At 38.7% G+C, this 21,673-nt stretch overlaps 3 protein-coding genes and 2 pseudogenes across 3 annotated transcripts; 2 read left to right on the forward strand and 3 right to left on the reverse strand.

The window, feature by feature from the left end:
- Positions 1–3,552: 3,552 nt before the first annotated feature.
- LOC121745849 (cannabidiolic acid synthase-like) lies at positions 3,553–4,590 on the reverse strand. The gene is made up of 2 exons (XM_042139797.1): positions 4,435–4,590; positions 3,553–4,284 (listed from the first exon to the last, which is right to left on the reverse strand). Exons 1-2 carry the CDS (start codon positions 4,588–4,590, stop codon positions 3,553–3,555), a joined length of 888 nt encoding a protein of 295 aa, XP_041995731.1.
- A 7,972-nt stretch (positions 4,591–12,562) lies between these two features.
- LOC121745850 lies at positions 12,563–13,463 on the forward strand (annotated as a pseudogene).
- Positions 13,464–14,180: 717 nt separating this feature from the next.
- Positions 14,181–17,776, reverse strand: LOC121745851 (annotated as a pseudogene).
- A 1,885-nt stretch (positions 17,777–19,661) lies between these two features.
- LOC121745852 (radial spoke head 1 homolog) lies at positions 19,662–19,976 on the reverse strand. The gene has a single exon (XM_042139799.1). The coding sequence runs from the start codon at positions 19,974–19,976 to the stop codon at positions 19,662–19,664; it is 315 nt and encodes a 104-aa protein (XP_041995733.1).
- Positions 19,977–19,982: 6 nt separating this feature from the next.
- On the forward strand, positions 19,983–20,451 carry LOC121745853 (putative glycine-rich cell wall structural protein 1). Its single transcript, XM_042139800.1, has 2 exons — positions 19,983–20,131; positions 20,178–20,451. The coding sequence occupies exons 1-2, from the start codon at positions 19,983–19,985 to the stop codon at positions 20,449–20,451; spliced, it is 423 nt and encodes a 140-aa protein (XP_041995734.1).
- The last annotated feature ends 1,222 nt before the right edge of the window (positions 20,452–21,673 follow it).

Below are 21,673 nucleotides of genomic sequence, written 5' to 3' on the forward strand. Positions count from 1 at the left end.
TTTTTTATGTGTCTTCGCCACTCTTATTACTTCTTATTTTTTTGGACCTGGGATTTTTTTCCTGGTCGATTTTCTCCTTGCCCCTCGACTTCTTTCTCCAATTGGTTTTTTCCTGTATGTCCTCCTGGCCAGTCGCCTTCTTGCCTTATGCCTCGCAAACACAGTTAACACAGACCACACATATATACATGTCATACTGGCCGTTGTCTCCCCCCTCCCACTTCACAAGTGTTTGCCCTCAGATATGGCTGTGAATTGGAAAATGGGAATGGCTAGTATGGCCGACATACAGACGCATTAACAAAACAAGAACAAAACATTCTTAGTCTAAAACTTCTCACACTTAGACTATGCAATAGGCTAAGTGGGAGAGTTGAAGACTTAATTAGAACTCAACAAACACAAACATATATATACATAAACTTCTCACACTTAGACTATGCAATAGGCTAAGTGTGAGTAAACATGCATACGAAAAGAAAACAAACATATACTCATGCGCCAAAGTAGCAAACCCTGTACTTCTCACACTTAGACTATTGAATAGTCTAAGTGTTGTGAATGGGGTTTGCAACACACATACTACACAAAATTACTCTACCTAAAACAACAGAACAACAAATAAAAAAAAACTAAAACTGAAAAAGAAAAAGAAAACTAACTGAAAAAAAACTAAAACGATTTTTTTTGTTGAAGATTTTATTCCAAAAAAATGAAATGATAAATTCTAAATGGTGAGACATTTCATTCCAAAAAATGAAACAACTGGTACTAAATGACAATTTAACAATGAGACATTTTTGCGTAAACACCTGAACGATTAGACAAAATCAACTCTCAATCCAAAAGCAATTAGACCCAAAAATAGTTTGAGAGGCCCGAATCGAAGATAATCCGATGATTGATAAATCGAGTGGGTTGAAATTCAACTATTTAGATAACATAACATAGTATAATAAAATCAAATACAAATTTAAAGAATTCATGAATTTTCTATACCCAAGTGGACTAAGTAAGCCCGATTAACATTCATAACCACTAATATTTAAAAGACCTATCTAACAAGAAAATATTTAAATTGTAATATTTGATTGCTAGTCTGAATACGTTGAAACCACAAGGGCATTTGTAGTTTACCTAAGGCAGCAATTAAGAGAAAAACAACACATAAGGTTTGAATTGATGAAACCATTTTGTCTGATTTTATATTTAAACTATGTATGCATATTGTTCTATTTATATACGCATATTGATACACATACCATGATCCATTGAATTCTTTTCTTTTAATACATGATTGAATTAGATAATAAGAAATTTAATTTGTAGATAATAAGAAATTTAATTTGCATAAATCTGATAAACTTTTGGCAATTTTTATTAAATGTGGGTGGCATCTTGGGTATGTTGACAAAAATAAATTTGAGATAGATGTCAAATTCCTTTCTTTTAATACAGGATTGTATTGGATAATAAGAAATTTAATTTGCATAAATCTGATAAACTTTTGGCAAGTTTTATAAAATGTGGCTCGCATCTTGGGTATGTTGACAAAATTAAATTTGAGATAGATGCCAATGTCTAATGGTACCATTTTTTAAAATTATGTTTAATCATATAATATTATGTTTAAATTGTTTAAATCAGATTTTTTCGTATGTAAATTGAATTAACCATGTAAATCAAGTTCATATCGTTATCATGTCGTATTCACCCATCTTATCATGTGTTGTGTGTTGGCCATTTTCGAGTTTGAAAGTAGTACTGTATTTGAATTTTGAACTTCCTGAACTACACAAACCATGATCCGTCATATTTTTTTTAACAGATGATTGTATTGGATAAGAAGGAATCTAATTTGCATACATGTCACGACCGCACTTGCTAGTGATAGCATAGTCGGGGAACCATGACTAGGGGTGGGGTATACGAAGTGAGGGAGAGAAATAGGGGAATATAAGATCAAACATTGGTTGCGAGACCAGACTAATTCAGTGCTAGTACATAGAATAAGAGATACTCGATCATGAAGACTCGGGTAATTTTTTGCAAAAATTTCAATATACCAGAGTTTTAAAACAAAATAGACTTAGTCTTTTAAGATACACAACGGAAGCAAATGAACGTGGTTCAATGTATGAAGACATGAACCTCTGAGAGTCCTAATTTAACTGAATTGAATGTCTTGTCTCAATAGCGCTTCCTCCACCACATAATTTAAAATTCCTTCCAAAAGATTTTATTTTGAAACTGGCCAAGCTCCCTTTCATTTTCAGCCCAAAACAATTAATCTCAGAATTGGGCCTCCCCCAATCATTTACTGAAACACTTATTATTAAAAAAGAAGAAGAAAAGGGCTCAGATTAATTCTTCTATTTATTTATCCCAAAAGAGAGTAATTCCTATTAGCCCAACAAGAAGAAAATAACCCAAATATATCCCAAAAGAAAGTAATTCCTATTAGCCCAACAAGAAGGAAATAACCCAAATATAAATACCCAATCACCAATTAGGGTTTATTGAAAATTTGTTGACTTCACCATTTTAGTTATGAATTGTTGGTTAATTTGTGTTATGCAATAGCTATAGAATGATCTAGAATTGATTGTTGTGAAGGTGAGGAGGGAGGAGTAGAGGGTGATGTCTTTGCGGAAGGTCCAGGAGATTCCGTGAGGGGTGGGCTCGGGGGTGCTGGTGCGGAGGAGCTCGGTGCAGGCCAGCCAGACGGCGGAGATGCGGTCAAAATCGAATTAAGATTCGTTGGCCGTTAACTTTTAACGGTTCCGTCAAATTCGGACCAAATGTGACCCGTTTTTATTTGTGAAGGACCGAATAATTCAAAAGATAATGTTTTGGATCAAAATTAATAAATCACAATATGTTAAGGACCAAATTGGGCCTTTACTCTTTATTTTTTAATACTTTTTAGTATATTTTTACTGAGGAACAGAGGGATAACCAATTTTCTGGTCTACCAAATACACGAAATTTAAGAGGATGCAATTCCCCAGCCTTGAACCCGGACCTTATAATTGCGCGTATCGGGTTGGGTTAGGCTGATAATACCCGACAACCGGTTCGCCATCTCTAAATTCGAATTAGACATGAAAACATTTTGCAATTCCCCAGCTATTCTTTCTTTTAGTTAAGGTCAACTTCATATCTTAAATAGTAAAAGTTTTTGTATCTCAATGATGATTCCTTGTTTAGGCAGTTGGGAAGTTTTGGAACTAACTTCATTACATACGCGTTTTTTAACTGCATATTAAAGTAAATTATAACATTGGTATCGGCACATGTTTATCTAGTGCAGTTTTCATTAAATATTCCACGTTAACTGTATATTAATGTAAATTATAACACTATTAAAACTATTCAAATTAGAACAAGTCTCATAAAGATTTGTATTTATATAGCACAAAAAATTATAACCAAATTTCACGAATAAATAATCTTATTACCCTAACAACTCATCATTCTTACAAATGACATTATTTGACATAAAACATTTTGCAGGCATCGCAATAGAGTTACACTAGCATGTCCGAATCTTCATGAATGCAATGGCGGAATGCTCTGTTCGTTATTGAAAAAATTATGCGGATCAACCATTGTCTTCACTCGGACAAGGCGATCAAAATTTTGCAAAAAATACTTCTTACCCCAAACGCTTGCTCGTTTATAGCTCGTCATCCCATTAGAGTTATTGACTCCAATATCGAGATCTCTGTAGTTGAGGTATGCTTGCCTAGGCGAGCGCGACACATAAGGAGTCAAGAAACTGTAAAGCCTCCTCATCCAACTTGTATAGCTTTCGGAATCTTGATCCTCGCTCTCATTCCAATATACAAGATGCTGGATCTTGTAAAAGTTTCCGGCCCTATGAGGGAACGGAGTGGCGGAGGCCATAATCTCTGACATCCTCCCGCCGTAAGGGGTGAGGATGATCAAAAACTGGTCGGCCTCCGCCTCGAACATCCTCCCCCATATGCCTTTGAGCCCTGATTCGGAGATGGGCTTCTTCACGTAGTCGGACTTTGCTTTGAAGTATTTCCCCGCAGGTTGAGTTCTGTTGAGAAGCATTTTAGGCGCATCGATGGGGAATGTCGCGAGGAATAAGACGGATTCGATCCAGCTCATCTCTCTGCAGCCTTCTCTACCTAACCTTAACACGGGGAAGCTCTTCTGCATCAACGGAAGCAGTAAGTCGATTTTTCCGAGGAATATTGAGTTGAATTTAGCTCGAATCGTCTTGTTTCTTCCTTGTACGTCGGAGCGTAGAGTCTATGGAAATATGATGATTCTAATGAACAAATCATCGATGAATTTGGGCGCGATGGATTGCCATTTGTGAATTAAATGGGTAATGTTTTGCTCCAGAGTCCTGTCGACATTGAAAACAGTAACGGTTTCTGGAACATCCACTAGTTATACCTTCCAGGCAGTGATCACGCCGAAACTGGCGCCCCCGCCGCTTCTGATTGCCCAAAACAGATCCTCGCCCGTTGATTTCCTGTCCAGGATTCTGCCTTTGACGTCCACTATTCTGGCGTCGATGACTTGGTCTGCGGCCAGGCCATATTTTCTCATTCGTGTTCCATAGTCGCCGCCGCTAAAGTGGCCGCCAATACCCACAGTCAGGCATACTCCGGTCGGAAACCCTAGAATCGGGCTTTTCTCGGCGATCCTGTAGTATAGTGCACTAATGGTTGCGCCTGCTCCGACCCATGCAGTCTTCTGCGCGGCATCGACCGTGATTTCCTCGAGATTGATCAAATCGAGGATCACGAACGGGGCATGCGCGACGTACGATAGTCCCTCGTAGTCATGGTGTCACGACCGCCCTTCTAGGGTATAACAAATGCGGCGATCGCGACTTAACAGGACTTAAATGCAATCAAAGAAAAGGGCTAGAGTTTTATAAAAAGGGTTTGACCAAGGAAATAAATGAACAATAAATCAAGAGAAAAGGGTGACGCTTTGACAGATAGACCAAAAAGGAGAAAAACAATTATTATCATTAATATTCAAAATAATACGGGTTCAGCGTACTCCAAAACGTATTATGTCTTTAGATTCTAAAACGGAACTCAAAATAGTGTCAAGTTTAAACAATAAGTAAAACAGGTTTCAGCGGAAGCATCCAAGAGAAGGGTGAAGTTATGTATGAAGACACAACGACACTCACAAATCAAAGATAAACAATTCATTCTTCAATTAACTTGCTCAACACCACCATACTCTCGTCGCCGCTCAACCTGCACATAGGGAAAATATATGCAGGCTGAGTACTATAAAATACTCAGTGGACTCATGCCGAAAACAGTTTATCAAAAAATATTATTTATCATGTCTTTTTCAAGTATCCATCGGGGTTTTTATTTTTAGAAAGGCTCGAGGTACCAAAATATTTCATCGTTCAAAAGTCGACTGATCAGTCATTTTCCCATAGATGTTTACCATATCTGCCAATACATGACTTGGAATGTGGCCACAAACCAAGTCACTAGACTTGCCAGCCCGTACGCTAGCACACGATCTACCATAGGTGTACACTAGTCCAAGTAGGGTTTGCGGCCCTACGAGGACCCGAATTCGATTTAAATAATAATGGCATAAAGCCATATCAGATAGGCACGTTAAAATCAAACAAGGCATGATAAACACAGTATCATTCCCATCGATAAAACATTTAGGACATCGTCCTTATTTAATAGAAAGCCCACCTCGCTTGTTTAGATAACACAATACACAACTCAAAGCAACCCTTGTTCCTTGTGCTCACGTACGCACGACAACCCTTGTCAACACCACAATACAATCAGCCTTTCATCACAAAAATTATCATGCATCCCCTAACGTTCCTTCCATCGTGTCTTTAATTTACCCATCCCAAACGTTCATCAACACAAGGAAACACACCATAGCTTACATTAACGAACAACACATCACTTCATCATAGAATGCGTTCCTTAACACTTATGCATCATGTATATCATTCAAAACTTAACAACATAGATTATTTTTGTATGATAGAAATCTGGCAGAATAACGCAGTCATTTTGTAAAAATCATTAAACATTCATCCGACCTCCGTTGGGGCTAAACTTTTACCACAATACAGTAGACACATCAAATATCATCCAGTTAAAATTTCACATCAAAATCACATTTTTAGGTCGGTCAAATCAAAAATGAAACTCACTGGACGAGAATATAAATTCTGGCAGAACTGCGCAGTCGACTTCAAAAATTAAATAAAAATCACCTTTCGTCCAAAAAGGCTGAAATTTACACACAACACAGAAGACACCTTGAAGTGTACTCAGTTAAAATTTTGCATCGAAATAAGATCGTTTGGTCAGTCAAACACACGTCGGAATCTACTGTCCGAATACCATAGTTGTCATGCTTCCAAATTTCGAATTAGGGTTTATCAAATATTCATCCAAACACATATATTCATGCTTCCAACACATAATCATGCCTAAAAAAGATCTCGCCATCATGTTCTCATATATTCACATAGCATTCACCACAAATCATCCATAAGTTCATTCATAAACAACCATAAACGCATATACATATCTTTTTCTCATGCAACCATCAATCCCACCCGATTAAATCTTAGATCTACGATCTCTACACTAATTATATGCACGAAGGAATCAAAATCAAGGTTTCAGTGGAGAGGATGAGGAAATGAAATTCAATTATACCTTTCTTGATCGAAACGATCGGTAGAAACAAAGTAAAATCTTGATTCTTCAACAATTCTTGAGGTTTCAACTTAAAAAAAAACTTAAATTCTTCTTGAAGGATGAAGAATTTAAGGAGAAATGTAGAAGAATAATTGGGAGGGTGAGGGAGAGAAAATGGCGTGAGGGAGGGAGAGAGGAGGAGTGTAGTGTAGTGGTTTAGGTTTAGGGTTTTCCTCTTATTTATAGAGTTCAAGGATAAAATATCCCACAATTAAATAAAAATTTGGGAGAATATGAGGGAGTGGAGAAATATGCGTGAATTTGGGGAGGAATATTTTGAAATCTTGGCTATTTGCTTAGCCTCTGATTTAAAATTGGTATTTCACGGAGTATGATCAAATAATACGGAGCAGAATAATAATAATAATAATATCCTCCCAAAACATAGGAAGTAGGCGTGTATTATGTTTCTTCCACAAGGAATAAATATCAAGTCTTTAATAGGATAAGGCAAGATTTGTTAGGATATTTGAATCTATTATTGGGAGGAAATAATTAAGGGATTAAATAATATAATGAAATAATTTCCCCCTCCCATAATTAAGTGATTTTCGAGATCTCCCTTGGAACAAGCATAAGGATCGATTTTTCTCATGAAGAGATTAAGTATAATTGGACTTTGGATTTAATTTGGATAATTATCCCAAGCAATAATTAAATCCAAGAAAAAAAAAGGGTTCCTCTCCGACAATTAATAAGGGCCGACATTTTCAAAAATAAAAAAGGGTAGGGTAATTATTGATGATCCTATCTAATCTCACTCACCCTTAGAAATAATTCATCACAATATATTTCACACCGCATAGATTATTCAGACAACCACGTCACAATTTCAACCATTTTCACTTCCACCACATATTCTCAACACTTTGACCTTTCAATGGCCACGACATATGTTCCACATCTTTGACTATTCAACAGCCACGTCATATGCTCAACGAATTTGACTAATCAAATCAAATCTAAATAACAAAACGCAATTAGGTCACACAGAAAACATGCAATTAATTCACTCATAATTTAATTCACATACTTCACGGCATTAAAAGCATTAAATGCAAAAAATTTTATGCTTCGCAAATTAGGGTTCCGAAAGTGGGGCGTTACATCCTACCACTCTTAAAAGAAATTTCGTCCCAAAATTTGGTACCTTCATGAGAAGTGTTCCGGGTACAATTCCATCATCTTGTCCTCAAGTTCCCACGTGGCTTCCTCGTACCCGTGGTTTCTCCACAACACTTTTACGCTAGCTATCGATTTATTTCTCAAATTCTGAACCTTTCTGTCCAGGACCATTTGGGGCCTCTCCTCGTAGCTCAAGTCGGAATTTAATGAAACTTCTTCGTAGTGGATCACGTGCTTTGGGTCGAACACGTATTTTCGTAACTGCGACACATGAAAGACGTTGTGCACATTTCTGAGGCTTGGGGGTAGCGCCAAACGGTATGCAACAGGACCCACTCCTTCAAGGATTTCATAAGGCCCAATAAATCGCGGTTTTAATTTTCCCTTAACACCAAAACGCGTTATCCCTTTCGACGGGGATACTCTGAGGAAAACTTTGTCGCCGGTTTGAAATTGCAAGCCGGTTCGTCGGACATCCGCGTACGACTTTTGTCTATCCTGGGCTTCTTTGATTTTCTTTTTCACGAATTTGTCGAACAAATTTTAATCATTTCTTTAACTGCATCAGGTCCAAGTACTCTTCGTTCGCCAACTTCGTCCCAATAGAGCGGCGATCTACACCTTCTTCCATACAAGGCTTCGTACGGTGCCATGTTTATCGTTGCTTGGAGACTGTTGTTGTAAGCGAATTCGATCAGCGGTAGCACTGATTCCCAACTTCCTCCGCGGTCGAACACCACATTCTTAACACGTTCTCTCCTTACAACGAATCGTCGCAAAATTCGCGGTCAACCAATTCATCCCTAAAATTACGTCGATATCTCCCATTGCCATAACTTGCGGATCATGAGCTACTAACTTAAGGTTTCCCATAATGATTTCTATGTTCGAGCATGTTTGAGAGATTACTATTGTCCCACCCACTGGTGAAGACACTACCATCTTATGTTCAGATTTGCTAACATGCAAGCTCAATGTATTCACACACAAATCAGATACGAATGAATGTGATGCGCCCGTATCAAACAACACAACGACAGGAGTGTCGAAAAATTTCACCCATACCTGTCAGGTTTCCTTTTTCTCGATTGCCTTGCTCCATCTTCGGTTGTTTTTGTTCCAACGCGTACATTCTAGCTGGAGACGGAAGTCTTGAGTGGGTTGTTGTTGTTGGTGACAGCTGGTCGCGATTTCCCCTCGATTCACTCTGCGGTGCCCTTGATTGCTGACGGGATCCTTGATCGTTCTGCCTCGATCCCGATCCTCCCTTCTTGCTCGGACACTCCCTAGAGAAGTGACCATTCCCTCCGCATTTGTAACACTTGGTAACGTTTTGATGCCGACATTCTCCGAAGTGATACTTAGAGCACACGTTGCACTGTGGTGCCCTGGATCGGTAGTCTCATCTCTGACTAGAAGTATGTTGTCTTCCTCCGTGTTGAGATCGATGCTGACTCGATTGGTACCATTTTCCGTCGTATGGAGTCCGAGAATCATCCCACTTCCTTTTCTCCCGGGAGTAGTGTGTCATTTTTTAGCATGTCTAACTATAGAAACTTATTTCTTGTGTATATCCGAGTCGACTACTGCATTTCCCTACCGTCTAGTATCAAGGATTCGAAATTTGACCCAACAGTCTTACTTAGATATGAACAGATTTCAAATTGTTGCAACATTGCTAAGGATGTCTTTAGTCGGGAAGGCTCCAAAATTAATCAAGGAAACAAGAACAACAATGCAATGATTGAGTTTCATTGGACTCAACCCGTCCATTCTGAGAATGAAATGGTTTAGAGATATCAAATAAAACCCATAGGGCTTTGAGAATTTACTTCTGATGAGAGCTCGGAAGAACATGAGATAGGTCATGGAAACAGGATGAAACTGTAAAAATTCTCAAATTCCATAGACGACTGCTAAATCACAATTTGCAAAATTCCGGACAGCAATGAAGGATATCGTTCAAACATGTCAAGGCCTAAAATAATCAGTCGCGGCAGGATTTAGAAACATGGACAAATGTCATGAAGTAGTACAAATGATGGTTCAACAACATCAGGTTATTGGAAAAGATGAAATGACATCAATGGGTTTGTTAAAGACAACTCAAAGTGAATGGAACTTTTCAGAAATTTAACACGATCAACCCGTTAAGGAAGAAGAGAACAGGATAGCCTTAACTTGGTGTTGCAGAAAGAAAAATCATTGAGTATGAAACAATCTATGTAGTGAAACCGAGCTAAAAAGAATTTCACTTCTGCAAGAAAGAACTTGTCACATACATGGTTACAAAATAAAGAGGTGAACCAATAGTTCCAAGAATAATATTCCATCCTTTGAAGAAAACATGTCTGGAGGTGTGATTATACTGAAGGTCATAACTGCAAACAACCTTAGGAATGAAGTTCAATGACGAAAGTTCATAAGGTCAAAATATTGTCCTCATGAATGATGAATCAAAGGAGACTACTCAATCAAGCTATCCAACGTTACAAAGGCAAACACAAACTTTCGAGACAAGTGAGTCATGACTCGATATAGGGAAAAAAATTAATGGACATTACTTGTAAATTGAGAGTCAACCAAGGTGTTTAAATAGACAAGGGCACACGTTTATTCAAAACGTCCCGAAAGGAACTTAGAATCCAAGTAAGTACTGTTGAAAGTAAAACGTTCATTCTAGCTACGAGGGTCGCACTCCCTCACACATTTTCGCGAGCCTGAACATGGTAACATCGTTCTATGAAATCATGGATTCCAAGTTGAGATTCATCATATCGTCAAAATTAATAACTATTTCTGATGGTCGCATCTTCAAAGTCTTCTTGCCATGCCACGTAGTTTTCGAAATGCATTGCCATTGCACACGTGGTCTTAAAGTGTGGTAAACGTCGTCGTACTTGTGTCACATCGCCACTTTGGCATGGTATGCAAGACTGCATAGTTTTATTAGATCTTAGGTATGATCTCGTCATTGTGAGGATACACCAAAGTTTGAAATATATACTTTCGTTGGTTTTATCACTCAGGAAAGTGATATTGCAGTTGTCAACTTACAACTAAGTTCTAGCACGTTCAGTCTGGCCTACCTCGTAGGCACTCTATAATTTCAAGTATAGCTTGAAGTCTCGTACTTCCACGTATATTTGATCATTACTTAACTCAAGCTTCATATGGCTCATACGTTCGCAACGAAGTTCAAAAGTTCCATATTTCACTTTAATAGTGGTTCTCCATAATACCTCATACTTCATCGGTCATAAATTTTCACCACATAAACGTCATCCATATATTGCACAATCAACACATTTATTCGTATAAATCATTTGGTGTTCCATAGCATAACAAACATCGTACATTAATATATGTGAATAGTAACACTCAGTCAATCAATCATCCATGGAATCACATTTCATAAATCATGTAGTTCATGCTCATCTGTATCACAATCACAACTCGCAACTACACGCATATCATGCTTTGCATTTCACAGTTTCATAGTCATGAAATTTTAACCGCCTAGGCATAAAATTTTGTCGTTCCTGGAAGCAACATGTATTTTCTTCAAGTAAATTTTGCAGTTTCGTGGACGTAATAGCAAATCTCAACATCAACCAATACAAGTTCACAATCATACTTCAATATCCAGCACATTCAACGCCATCATGCCGCACTGTTAAACAAAAGCAATTGTATAATCTCATAGTGTCTCCCGGTTTATATCTTCACAACATTTTCCAAAAGCCATAGTATTTACTTATTTCTCACAGGTGTTGTTTCATAGTATAATCAAGTAATCACACTCATACTTCACGTTTCACAATTCATTTAATTTTCAATCATTTAGAATTTCATCTATCCAAACTCATAGAAGTCCAATCACATATTCGCCCCTTATCGGGGAGTGCACAACAGTATTCATCATTTTTGGCATAGTCGTATTAAGCAATTTCATATCCATGTATTTTCATCATCCCACACTTCTAAACAACTTTTCAAAGACGTCATATTATCTTCGATTCCCATCAAAATAATTTCATTTTCCACAAGAGGAATATCCCCATCACACTTTCCAACATTTCACAAGTTCAGATCAAACTTATCGAAACGCTTGTTACCTCATTCTTCGTGGTTGGGCGGAGACGAGTCGTGGTGTTGAGCATTCGACGGTTATCAATTAGTAAATTTACACATGAATAAACTTTGACTCAGCAAGGCTCTTGGGTCCAGAGCGGAAAGAACTGAGGCTCTGATACCAAACTGTCACGACCGCCCTTCTAGGGTATAATAAATGCGGCGATCACGACTTAACAGGACTTAAATGCAATCAAAGAAAAGGGCTAGGGTTTTATAAAAAGGGGTTTGACCAAGGAAATAAATGAATAATAAATCAAGAGAAAAGGGTGACATTTGGTTTGAAATATATGGGTTTGGTCCTTAATATATTGCGATTTATTGATTTTGGTCCAAAACATAATCTTTTGAATTATTCGGTCCCTCACAAATAAAAACGGATCACATTTGGTCTGAATTTGACAAAACCGTTAAAAGTTATCGGTCAACGAATCTTAATTCGCTTTTGACCGCATCTCCGCCGTCTGGCTTGCCGGCACCGAATTCTAGGCCTCCTCCCAATTCTACGAATTCAGACGGTTGGACCTCCTCCCAATTCTACAATGGAGGAACCACATTGCTGGAAAATCAACTACCATCAAACCGGCGAACCATTCTTCCAATGCGCCCCCATCGTCATTCCTTACCCCAATCCCACCGAGCTAGTCTCCATCTCCTCAACCTGCAAAACCTTGCACCACCTCTCCACCAACGTAACTTCCCGCAGAACCTCCGACCTTTCCTTGGCATAATTTGAGAAGCTTCCTATCCCTTTCACAACCCCATCCTCGGAGACCCCCACACCTACTCCTACTTTCTCTACACTCCATCTCAGACCCTCCGCACTACCACCCACTTCCGCCAGCCATGGGGCTCCGACCACGATGCCCCACCCAATCCCCCCTCTCCTTTTCTATTCCGCGTCGACGGCGCCACCGGTTGCGACTGCACAAAAGGCTGCGGCGACGATGATTTTTGCCCATGCTTGACTCTAGAATGCGGACCGAGTTGCAAGTGTGACTCTCTGTGCGGCAACTGGGCGACTCAGTGCGGGGTGAATTTGAGGTTGAAGATTGTAGAACACGAGAAAAAGGGCTGGGGGACCTCTATGCGGCGGAGCTGATCACCGCCGGAAGATTTATCTGTGAATACGCCGGTAAACAATCATTTCCCCCAAATACTTTCTGTTCACCAATCACCAATTAGGGTTTATTGAAAATTTGTTGACTTCACCATTTTAGTTATTAATTGTTGGTTAATTTGTGTTATGCAATAGCTATAGAATGATCTAGAATTGATTGTTGTGAAGGTGAGGAGGGAGGAGTAGAGGGTGATGTCTTTGCGGAAGGTTCAGAAGATTCCGTGAGGGGTGGGCTCGGGGGTGCTGGTGCGGAGGAGCTCGGTGCTGGCGAGCCAGACGGCGGAGATGCGGTCAAAATTGAAATAAGATTCGTTGGCCGTTAACTTTTAACGGTTCCGTCAAATTCGGACCAAATATGACCCGTTTTTATTTGTGAGGGACCGAATAATTCAAAAGATAATGTTTTGGACCAAAATCAATAAATCGCAATATGTTAAGGAACAAATTGAGCCTTTACTCTTTATTTTTTAATACTTAATTTAAGAGGATGCAATTCCCCTCCTTGAACCCGGACCTTATAATTGCGAATATCGGGTTGGGTTAGGCTGATAATACCCGACAACCGGTTCGCCATCTCTAAATTCGAATTAGATATGAAAACATTTTGCAATTCCCCAACTATTCTTTCTTTTAGTTAAGGTCAGCTTCATATCTTAAGTAGTAAAAGTTTTTGTATCTCAATGATGATTCCTTGTTTAGGCAGTTGGGAAGTTTTGGAACTAACTTCATTACATACGCGTTTTTTTAACTGCATATTAAAGTAAATTATAACATTGGTATCGACACATGTTCATCTAGTGCGGTTTTCATTAAATATTTCACGTTAACTGTATATTAATGTAAATTATAACACTATTAAAACTATTCAAATTAGAACAAGTCTCATAAAGATTTGTATTTATATAGCACAAAATTATAACCAAATTTCACGAATAAATAATCTTATTACCCTAACAACTCATCATTCTTACAAATGACATTATTCGAAATAAAACATTTTGCAAGCATCGCAATAGAGTTACACTAGCATGTCCAAATCTTCATGAATGCAATGGCGGAATGCTCTGTTCGTTCTTGAAAAAATTATGCGGATCAACCATTGTCTTCACTCGGACAAGGCGATCAAAATTTTCCAAAAAATACTTCTTACCCCAAACGCTTGCTTGTTTATAGCTCGTCATCCCATTAGGGTTATTGACTCCAATATCGAGATCTTTGTAGTTGAGGTATGCTTGCCTAGGCGAGCGCGACACATAAGGAGTCAAGAAACTGTAAAGCCTCCTCATCCAACTTGTATAGCTTTCGGAATCTTGATCCTCGCTCTCGTTCCAATATACAAGATGCTGGATCTTGTACAAGTTTCCGGTCCTATGAGGGAACGGAGTGGCGGAGGCCAGAATCTCTGACATCCTCCCGCCGTAAGGGGTGAGGATGATCACAGACTGGCCGGCCTCCGCCTCGAACATCCTCCCCCATATGCCTTTGAGCCCTGATTTGGAGATGGGCTTCTTCACGTAGTCGGACTTTGCTTTGAAGTATTTCACCGCAGGTTGAGTTCTGTTGAGAAGCATTTTAGGCGCATCGATGGGGAATGTCGCGAGGAATAAGACGGATTCGATCTAGCTCATCTCTCTGCAGTCTTCTCTACCTAACCCTAACTCGGGGAAGCTCTTCTGCATCAACGGAAACACTAAGTCGATTTTTCTGAGGAATAGTGAGTTGAATTTAGCTCGAATCGTCTTGTTTCTTCCTTGTACGTCGGAGTGTAGAGTCTATGGAAATATGATGATTCTAATGAACAAATCATTGATGAATTTGGGCGCGATGGATCGCCATTTGTGAATTAAATGGGTAATGTTTTGCTCCAGAGTCCTGTCGACATTGAAAACAGTAACGGTTTCTGGAACATCCACTAGTTGTACCTTCCAGGCAGTGATCAGGCCGAAACTGGCGCCCCTGCCGCCTCTGATGACCCAAAACAGATCCTCGCCCATTGATTTCCTGTCCAGGATTCTGCCGTTGAAGTCCACTATTCTGGCGTCGATGACTTGGTCTGCGGCCAGGCCATATTTTCTCAATAGTGTTCCATAGCCGCCGGCGCTAAAGTGGCCGCCAACACCCACAGTCGGGCGTACTCCGGCCGGAAACCCTAGAATTGGGCTTTTCTCGGTGATCCTGTAGTATAGAGCAGCAATGGTTGCGCCTGCTCCAACCCATGCAGTCTTCTCTGCGGCATCGACCGTGATTTCCTCGAGATTGATCAAATCGAGGATCACGAACGGGGCATGCGCGACGTACGATAGTCCCTCGTAGTCATGGTATCACGACCGCCCTTCTAGGGTATAATAAATGCGGCGATCGCGACTTAACAGGACTTAAATGCAATCAAAGAAAATGGCTAGGGTTTTATAAAAAGGGGTTTGACCAAGGAAATAAATGAACAATAAATCAAGAGAAAAGGGTGACGCTTTGACAGATAGACCAAAAAGGAGAAAAACAATTATTATCATTAATATTCAAAATAATACGGGTTCAGCGTACTCCAAAACGTATCATGTCTTTAGATTCTAAAACGGAACTCAAAATAGTGTCAAGTTTAAACAATAAGTAAAACAGGTTTCAGCGGAAGCATCCAAGAGAAGGGTGAAGTTATGTATGAAGACACAACGACACTCACAGATCAAAGATAAACAATTCATTCTTCAATTAACTTGCTCAACACCACCTTACTCTCGTCGCCGCTCAACCTGCACGTAGGGAAAACATATGCAGGGCTGAGTACTATAAAATACTCAGTGGACTCATGCCGAAACCAGTTTATCAAAAAATATTATTTATCATGTCTTTTTCAAGTATCCATCGGGGTTTTTATTTTTAGAAAGGCTCGAGGTACCAAAATATTTCATCGTTCAAAAGTCGACTGATCAATCATTTTCCCATAGATGTTTACCATATCTGCCAATACATGACTTGGAATGTGGCCACAAACCAAGTCACTAGACCGGCCAGCCCGTACGCTAGCACACGATCTACCATAGGTGTACACTAGTCCAAGTAGGGTTTGCGGCCCTACGAGGACCTGAATTCGATTTAAATAATAATGGCATAAAGCCATATCAGATAGGCACGTTAAAATCAAACAAGGCATGATAAACACAGTTTCATTCCCATCGATAAAATATTTAGGACATCGTCCTTATTTAAAAGAAAGCCCACCTCGCTTGTTTAGATAACACAATACACAACTCAAAACAACCCTCGTTCCTTGTGCTCATGTACGCACGACAACCCTTGTCAATACCACAATACAATCAGCCTTTCATCACAAAAATTATCATGCATCCCATAACGTTCCTTCCATCGTCTCTTTAATTTACCCATCCCAAACGTTCATCAACACAAGGAAACACACCATAGCTTACATCAACGAACAACACATCACTTCATCATAGAATGGGTTCCTTAACACATATGCATCATGTATATCATTCAAAACTTAACAACATAGATTATTTTTGTATGATAGAAATTTGGCAGAATAGCGCAGTCATTTTGTAAAAATCATTAAATATTCATCCGACCTCTGTTGGGGCTGAAATTTTACCAAAATACAGTAGACACATCAAATATCATCCAGTTAAAATTTCACATCAAAATCACATCTTTAGGTCGGTAAAATAAAAAATGAAACTCACTGGACGAGAATACAAATTCTGGCAGAACTAAGCAGCCGACTTCAAAAATTCATTAAAAATCATCTTTCGCCCAAAAAGGCTGAAATTTACACACAACATAGAAGACACCTTAAAGTTTACTCAGTTAAAATTTCGCGTTGAAATAAGATTGTTTGGTCAGTCAAACACACGTCGGAATCTACTGTCCGAACACCATAGTTGTCATGCTTCCAAATTTCGAATTAGGGTTTATCAAATATTCATCCAAACACATATATTCATGCTTCCAACATAATCATGCCTAAAAAAGATCTCACCATCATGTTCTCATATATTCACATAGCATTCACCACAAATCATCCATAAGTTCATTCATAAACAACCATAAACACATATACATATCTTTTTCTCATGCAACCATCAATCTCACCCGATTAAATCTTAGATCTACGATCTCTACACTCATTATATGCACAAAGGAATCAAAATCAAGGTTTCAATGGAGAGGATGAGGAAATGAAATTCAATCAACCGTGATTTCCTCCGACCCATGCAGTCTTCTCCGTGGCATTGACCGTGATTTCCTCGAGATTGATCAAATCGAGGATTACTAACGGGGCATGCGCGACCTACGATAGTCCCTCGTAATCATGGCCCCCGCTTCAGGTTCTGATCTGCAAGCCTTTGGCTTTGGCACAGTAGATAACCGGAGGGATCTGAGATTCGTGCTCCGGCTGTACGATGACGGCCGGTTTTGGAGTGGAATCGGAGATGAATCTTAGGCTTTGGATGGAAGAGTAGGATGAGTTTGATGGGGTGTAAACATTGTTGTTGAATTTTTGGGGTATACATTTGAAGAAATTATTGTGTTTATCCGCAGCTAAACCTGCGTGTGAGCACAAAGAGATGAGAAGAAGAAGAAGGAATGTGGAAATGTTTGGAATCCGACAGCAATCCATCATGGTCACCCTCGAAGAAGAAGAAGTCGACGGCTAATTTGAGAGAACTTCCTGAAAAAAGTAGAGGACGCCGGTGCCGCCTCGAAGAAGAAGTTGACGGCTTTGAGAGATGCGTATACTCTTATGGTTAGTTATAGTAGTTTATTGAGCTTTACAACTTGTACTTATACACACAAAATTATTACTACTAATTTTAATACTAAAAATAACACAAATAAAATATTAAACTTTGATACACGCTACTGCGTTCTAGCAAAATATATTGTGACGGTGCAATTGATAATTAAATAATTAAATAAGTTAAATTTTAATAGTAAAAATTAACAAAAATAAGGTGCATCTCCCATTGCGTTCAAGCAAAACTTATGCATGTAACAGTACAATTGATTAATTAATAAGTCAAATTTGACATGTAAACTCAAAATTCTTACTACTACTTCTTATAGTAAAAAATAAACTAAACATTTAAATGGCAAAACTCGTTGATTAACGAAAGTAATCTTTTAGACAGCTAGCTGTATATTATTTATGGTTAGGGATATAGTTTAATGAGCTTTATTAATTCTGCTATTATAATTTCAATTCTCTTGATGACAAAGGTAAAACAATAACTGATTTAAAGATTGAAGTTAAATGTAGTGATTCTTTCACTTTTACCAATTGTAATAAAATCTAATTCCCATAAAGCTATGTAAAGTAGAGGAAGCATATTTATTGTTTCCTGTCTTTTTCCAACGAGCCCAATAGGCCACCACGACTACTTCTGTTTTACCCAAAGTCATTTTCTATGAAATAGGTATAGTTTTAATGCTTATGGGAGAAAATAGAGATCTACTATAAATTATAGGTACAGATTATATTCAACCTATAATTTATTCACTATTTTCCATTAGTTACTTAGGAATCTAGTGGCGTGTCTTGTTAGTCTTACTTTACTTTTTATATTTATGGAAGGTTATGACTTGTTTGCAATAACATTTATTTCTCCTTTCTAAAAGTTATACTATGAGAAAATAATTATGCTTAGTTATACCCCCATTTATAAATACTATTAATATATTTGATCGTATTAAATATAATCCGCACACTGGGCTTCACAAGTTATTATTATCATCATTATTATAAGTATAACAATTTCCATATTTTTAAATCAATTAAGAATTCTAAAGTGAAAATATAACTAAAAGTATAGTATGAGCACTTATTCTAATATTCACTTGATTTTGAGCGTCATCATAACAGTTAAACACCAAGCACTAAAAACTATAATAATATACATGACAAACTTTAATCGGACAATTAAGTGGTCCGGCCTAATATGTAATACTCCTTACTCAGATTACCAAATAAAAAAGTAAACAATGTCAATTTGAGATATTTTTGCACTTATTTTTTGAAAGATGTGACTTTTAGAGATTTTCTTTAACGTGATATGATACAATAAAGATATATATTGTAGATAGATGGTACCAATAATTTGTAAAGTTAAGTGAGAAATTATGGTGAAGAAAGCAATGAAAGTTGAAATGAAAAGACTAAACTCCTGCGATTTTTTGATTTTGGTCCAAAACATTATCTTTTGAATTATTTGGTCCCTCACATTTGAATCGGATCACATTTAGTCCGAAATGGACGGAACTGTTAAAATTTAACAGTCAACGTGGATTTATCGGATTTTGACCCGATTAATCATTTTTAATTAATTCAAAAATTATTATTATTATTATAAATAAAAAAAATTTATATTATAAATAAAAAAATAACCCCCTCCCCCACCTCCTCCCCCCTCCAGCATCTCGGCCGCCCTCCCCGCCTCCCGATTCCCCCTCATCACCCCCACCACCGTCGTCACCGTCTCATCCCTCAGCCTCACCCCCTCCTTACATCATCACCCCCTCCGTTGAGAATGTACGTCACCAGTGTAAAACCTATATACTCTGAAACCATGCCTAAGGCCTTGCCGGTACTGCCCTCTATACCGGCTACCCCGAGCCCACGTCTCAACCCCATGGCCATTATACTTGCCATCAACCCAATCACCTTCATACCTCCCACTCATGTAATAGTAATAAACCCCACTATCATTACATTTCCCCTTATGAAACTCGCCCTCATAGACATCCCCATTGGTGTATGCTTGAACATAACACCCGTAAATGGCCTTCTTATCCGCCTTCTGCCTCGAACCAATCGACCAAAGCATCGGAAAATGAGGCCGGCTCACCCGGCCTTTGGCATTTATCTTAATCGGCAAGGGCTTGGCAAGGAACAACCTAATCGTGGGGAGCCTCGGGATTGCTATTGTGGCGGAGGCGGAGGTGGAGGCGGAGACGGCGGCGCAGGTGGTGGTGGAAATGGGTCAAGAATTTCAGAGACCTATTGTGAAAAAGACTGAATTTTGCAGGTGGGTCCACGCCGTATCTGTGGAGGGCGTTGGAGAGAGTTGGAGTCTTGGTGACGGAACAGGAGAATTGTTGCTGGAGATGGGGTCTCTTGAAGGGGGTGGGCTTGGGGGTAAAAGGGTCATTCTGCTCCAGCTGCTGCTGATTCTAATCGTTGATGAGGATTTGGAGGGCGGGAGTGGGCCCAGGCGAGGACGAAGGCGGCAGATTGGTTTGAGAGAAACGTGGGTGTTTCTAGGTGAGGGAGGAAAGGGGGGAGGGGATGAGTGGGGTTGAAATCGGAAGAGACTTCGCTGCATTCCCAACGGAGGGGGTGATGATGTAAGGAGGGGGTGAGGTTGAGGGATGAGACGGTGACGATGGCGGTGGGGGCGATGAGGGGGAATTGGGAGGCGGGGAGGGCGGCGGAGATGGTGGAGATGCTGGAGGGGGAGGAGTGGGGGAGGGGGGATTATTTTTTTATTTGTAATATAAAAGTTTTTTTTATTTATAATAATAATTATTAATTTTGAATTAATTAAAAATGATTAATCGGGTCAAAATCCGATAAATCCACATTGACTGTTAAAGTTTAACAGTTCCGTTCATTTCGGACTAAATGTGATCCGATTTCAAATGTGAGGGACCGAATAATTCAAAAGAAAATGTTTTGGACCAAAATAAAAAAATCGCAATATGTTAAGGATCAAAATGAGACTTTAGTCAAATGAAAATTTCCAATGTCCATGCAATTGCAATGTGTGCGCTATTTTCTGTGGAATGTTCACACAACACAAGTAGAAAATGTGTGCATTTAAGGACAAAACTCACCCAAAATCGTATATCAATTATTTCAATTTAATGACTAAAGAGAGTTTTATTTGAGTGGAGTTTTTATTTCAATTTAATGACTAAAGAGAGTTTTATTTGAGTGGAGTTTTAACTAAGAAGTGGAGATAGCTTACAAACACGCCTTTCTACACTTATAGAAGCTATGTTCTAAGAAAACCATCTACTCCCCCGTACTCCCTCCGTCAGGGAATAGGAGTCTCATTTCTTTCTGGTATTAATTTTAATACTCTCTCCGTCCGCGAATAGGAGTCCCGTTTGAAGTCATATCTCTATTTTAATTAATTTTCATAAATCTCATTGAAGTCATTTCATATACATTTTAGTTTTAATACTCCCTCCGTCCGTGAATGAGATTAATGAGTGTCATTGCATTACTCGATCTGTCTTTTAAAAGTATTAACTATTTTCTTATTTGTCTGTCTCTAAAAATTACATGAACTTTCTAATTTTGGAAAAATTAATCAATCACGTTACCTTTACACAATTTTATTAACAACTCATACTATTACATCACATTACTAATGATGTGGAGTCCACTCTCCACTAAGACTATTTACTCTACCCTTTATCTCTCTCTTACTATACCAATTATGCATTAAAATCCGTGCCAAACCAAAATATTTATATTTCTCAGAGGCGGGTGAATATCGTAACACTGTGACTTTTC

The sequence above is a fragment of the Salvia splendens genome, chromosome 8, assembly GCF_004379255.2.
Source record: "Salvia splendens isolate huo1 chromosome 8, SspV2, whole genome shotgun sequence".
Classification (NCBI taxonomy): domain Eukaryota; kingdom Viridiplantae; phylum Streptophyta; class Magnoliopsida; order Lamiales; family Lamiaceae; genus Salvia; species Salvia splendens.